This window comes from Rhamphochromis longiceps, linkage group LG20, assembly GCF_057381845.1.
Source record: "Rhamphochromis longiceps isolate RC_006_pf linkage group LG20, R_longiceps_female_GT1.1, whole genome shotgun sequence".
Lineage (NCBI taxonomy): Eukaryota > Metazoa > Chordata > Actinopteri > Cichliformes > Cichlidae > Rhamphochromis > Rhamphochromis longiceps.
This window is the reverse complement of record NC_140576.1, coordinates 20,656,657-20,661,545: the sequence shown is the minus strand read 5'-3', so window position 1 is coordinate 20,661,545 and position 4,889 is coordinate 20,656,657. Positions and strand designations below refer to the sequence as shown.

At 43.3% G+C, this 4,889-nt stretch overlaps 1 protein-coding gene across 1 annotated transcript; it reads right to left on the bottom strand.

The window, feature by feature from the left end:
• Positions 1-2,257: 2,257 nt before the first annotated feature.
• LOC146645203 (uncharacterized) lies at positions 2,258-4,267 on the bottom strand. The gene is made up of 3 exons (XM_085394312.1): positions 3,672-4,267; positions 3,221-3,356; positions 2,258-2,956 (listed from the first exon to the last, which is right to left on the bottom strand). Exons 1-3 carry the CDS (start codon positions 4,265-4,267, stop codon positions 2,258-2,260), a joined length of 1,431 nt encoding a protein of 476 aa, XP_085250438.1.
• Positions 4,268-4,889: the final 622 nt, after the last annotated feature.

Sequence of the window (4,889 nt, the reverse complement as noted above, 5' to 3'; positions counted from 1 at the left end):
GTACAGTCATATGGTTATTGTTCATGTGTCCAACAGCAGAGGGGAAGAAACTGTTCTTATGGCGAGAGGTTCTGGTGCGAATGGACCGGAGCCTCCTGCCTGAGGGGAGCAGGTCAAACAGACTGTGTCCAGGGTGAGAAGGGTCAGCTGAGATCCGAGCTGCACGCCGCAATGTCCTGGAGGTGTACAGGTCCTGCAAAGATGGGAGTCTGCAGCCAATCACCTTCTCAGCAGAGCGCACAACACGCTGCAGTCTCTGTTTGTCCCTGATAGTGGCTCCAGCGTACCACACGGTGATGGAGGAGGTGAGGATGGACTCGATCATTGCAGTGTAGAATTGCATCATCGTCCGTGTTGGCAGGTTGAATTTCTTCAGCTGCCTCAGGAAGTACATCCTCTGCTGGGCTTTCTTGATGACGGAGGTGATGGTGGGCTCCCACTTCAGGTCCTGGGTGATGGTGGTACCCAGGAAGCGGAATGAGTCCACAGAGGTGATGGGGGTGTCAGTCAGGATGATGGGGGGGAATGGGGCTGTGTGCTTCCTGAAGTCCACAATAATCTCCACTGTCTTCTGGGCATTCAGCACTAGGTTGTTGTGGCTGCACCAGGACACCAGACGTTCAACCTCCCTCCTGTAGGCAGACTTGTCCCCGTCCGAGATGAGTCCAATAACGGTGGTGTCATCTGCAAACTTGATTAGCTTGACAGACTGGTGGGTGGAGGTGCAGCAGTTGGTGTACAGGGAGAAGAGCAGAGGAGAAAGAACACAGCCCTGAGGGGAGCCGGTGCTGATGGTCTGGGAGTCCGAGACATTCTTTCCCAGCCTCACATGCTGCTTCCTGTCCGTCAGGAAGTCAGTGATCCACCGGCAGATGGGATCAGGCACATTCATCTGGGAAAGCTTGTCTCGGAGATGGTCTGGAAGGATGGTGTTGAAGGCAGAGCTGAAGTCCACAAACAGGATCCTGGCGTAGGTTCCTGGGGAGTCCAGATGCTGCAGGATGAAGTGTAGGGCCATGTTGATGGCGTCGTCTACAGACCTGTTGGCTCTATATGCAAACTGCAGGGGGTCCAGGAGGGGGGCCGTGAGGGTCCTGAGATGGGAGAGAACTAGGCGCTCAAAAGACTTCATGACCACAGATGTCAGAGCCACGGGTCTGTAGTCATTTAGTCCAGTGATCCTAGATTTCTTGGGGACAGGGATTATGGTGGAGGACTTGAAGCAGGCAGGCACATGACATGCCTGCAGTGAGGAGTTGAAAATGCCAGAAAACACTGGGGCCAGCTCGTTTGCACAGTGTCTGAGGGTGGCAGGAGACACACCGTCTGGGCCGGGAGCTTTCCGAGCATTCAAAACTAATATATATTTCATGAATAGTATCTAACCTGCATTATTTCCCAGTCTAATACTCATTAGTGCTGATAAACTGTCAGATGCAATAACTATATCTTCTTGATTATTTCCTTCTGCCCACCGCAAACACAGTTTTAAGGCCAGCAGCTCTACTGTGTGTATTGATGTATTTTGACCCATTTGTAAATATTAGGACTTTATCTTTATATAGTTTCTACATCACTTTTTGATATATACTGAACTTTCCTGGACATTTCCTCTTATTACCTTTTATCAAGTCCACAGATGGCATAATAAACATCCAATACATGAAAAAGAGACTGTTGGACAGTACTTTGCATTATATAAGTACAGATGATAAGCCTTTATATTTTAAGCAATGGCATCAATTTCATTTTTTAAAAACACACAAAACATTGAATTTGTGTAGAACTTATTTACATGGTATTTAAAACTCCATGCCTAGCATACTGATATACATTTAGACAATAACACGACTGAATGAAGAAAATGACAAATGGTATTTTTGATGTTACAAAAGCACAATGTCACTTATGATTTTAAAACGATTTAGTGATTTACTTTATAATTTTGATAAACAATTTTGTTGAATCTGAATAGTAATATAGTAGTATAATTAAACAGTATTATTAACATTCAACATTTGCATTGAATTTGAATTATCAATAACTGAAACTCAACTATCAGCACTCAAGTACCAGTTCTGTAATCAAGTATTGTCAGCTGAGAAGGAAGAAATGCAACTGTAGTGGCCTCAGCTGCAGGTCATTTTCCATAAGTTACTGGCACTGGTGTCTTGGGAAAAATCCATCTTGTCTCACTTAACCCATTTTTTAACTAATGCTGTGTTCTGGTAATTTGACAGCATACATGCTAGTCAAATTACAACATCAACAGTTGGTTGATATTGTAAACATGTGACATGGTAATGATGCTATCAAAAAGTTTGTTCTGTGTGATCCTCCTAATGACTCGCTCCACATGCACCCTGAGTCTGGCTGTGGCCTGTGTCTCCTTAACCTGGTATGCTGGCATCTGCTTCTGCTTAGATAGAAAAAGTGGGCAGTACACTTTGCATTTACAACAATCGGTGATTAGGAAGCCCTTATCTACCATCACTGCCATGTCTTCAGTCAACTTCTCAGCAATGCCTGATTGTTTGAATAGTTCCTTGTCACTAACCGAACCAGCATACAGATTAGAGATGAATATCACTGGACCATGAGGAGCTATGCCAACCAGGGCTTTCATCGTACAGTGGGATTTGTACGAAGAGTACATTTCACTTTGGAGAAGTGGTGAGGATGGTGTCTGACACCTCAGCTCTGTACAGTCAAGGATCATCTGGGTGTCTGAGAAATCTTTGAATTCCTCAGGGAGGTAAGCTTGCACTTCTTCACGTGTAAGCCAAATGCATTGAGACCCCAGTGCAGTGGCAAGAAAATTTGTCCATGTTGCAATAATGCGGCTCACTGTGGACTGGTGTATGTTAAATCGGTGTGCTAGGTCCCTCACCTTCAAACCAACTGACAGGAAAACCAGGAAAAGAAAAAACTCGTCAATTGGCTGTAGCAGCTGCCTCTGGAAGGTGAAAACAAAAGGGAAAATGTTACTCCTTAAGCTATGAACTAGTAAAATTATGCTTTTCTTGGCTAAATGTTTTGTAATGGTTATGCATACCATACTGTACCATGGGGTAAACAATGAGGTGCTGTAGCGAAAAAGTATGTAAAGGATACTGAGTCTAGCATACATACACCTGTGTATGTATGCTATTGTACATTATGTAATGTTATTATACATAAATACAATAACATTACACCTCTAGTTCTAACTACCAACTACCGTTGATGTGCGTGCAGGTGTCAACGCTTCTTTGTTCTGATTGGCAGCTGACTTGGCTCTTGAAACCCGGATCATTTTATAGATGCAAGGCTCAATCAAAAACCAAAATGCCATTAAATGATCATAGCTTGGAAATCTATTCACGAGAGAGACATACATCGTGTCAATCATTAATTAACATCCAACATTGGCATAAAAATAATGTAAACTGTGACAAATATGCTAATGGTATGCTGTATAAAATAGTCTGATTAAGAGTCTATTTGGTGTTGTATTTTACCTGTAGCATTAGGATATCGTTTAAATACCAAAGCATCTACATGAAACATACAATCAGCAGAGAAAAAGTAAATTTCTATTGTGTTTCATTAAGACTGGAAACACTTGAAATTTAACTGATGGTGACCTTGGTATATTTTAAACAGTTAGCTTGAATAGAACTTAGGTGTACCTGGTATAGAATCGGATGTCACTGTCGGAGCCAGCAAAACGCTGTAACCCAAATTCTCGCTGGACACGTAACTCCTGTATTTCCTTTCTCAGAGTCTCCACATCTTTGGACAGGTCTTCTGCAGCTGATGCAGATATGTCCAATGCAGACGGCTCAGGGACTGAGCAGTAGTCATGATCTCTTGTAAGACTGTGGTCTTCTTGATCGTCAGGAGGAACTTGTTCAGGGCGTTGCTCCGTTCTCTCCCAAACACTACGCCGCGGTGGTTCAACTTTATAGCCATTCCACTCAAAAAGTGTTGGTACAGCACCTTTAATAAGCCGCCTTCGACCATCGAGGGTTGTTGGCTCTATGAGTTGATCACTGGCAAAGTGTCTGCAGCAGACTCTGGTGTGAGAGGTAATCGTGAAATGATCCCGGCGTATGTTTACCAGCCATTGTCTTCTCAAGTCGGAATGGGTCGGAAAGCCATGAAAACTTAGTATGCTGTTAAATTTGGCTGAAGCCGAACAAAGTGGGACACAGCAATGCTCGGAGTATTTCTTCTCCTGCTTTTGAAAATGTTCTGTTTTAAATACTTTCCTTTTTATACTCATTCTGAAGCGACATTAGCATAGCTACCGACAGATAAACAAACATACCGGAAACGCCCAAGCGGTAGTATTTGGAAACGGAAATACGTCACATGCCCTAGTGCAAGTAGTCCATTTAATATAGTCAAATTTCTAGGTGTTTTGTTTGACGAAAAGCTCTCTTGGAGACCTTATAAAAAATTAAAAAAAAGCAAGAAGATCAACAATCTTAGATTTTGGGGGCAGCAAGGCAGTCCCTGAAGGGAATTTACAACTGTGCATGTGTAACTGGGAGAAATGCCCTTGACAATAACAGGAGTTAAGCTTATGGTTACATACTGGGTAATATACAGAGGCATGGTGAGGCTCACACTGCAAAGGCCATCTTGCAAGAGTGCTGGAAACACAGTAAAAGCAACTTTATGAGCTTTCGGTAAGTTTAAATGAACTGAACCCCACTGAACGGGGATTAACAACTTTACACAGCTTCCTGCCTACACTTAGTCTGTGTGGTGCCTCACTCTTCCTCATTGACCTGTAGCACAAGGCTCTCACACCGACCTCCCCTGACAACCTGTTTGGACACTGAATAAAGATACAAGTACCATTAGCATTATTTCTGTATTACTCATGTCAGCACGTCTTA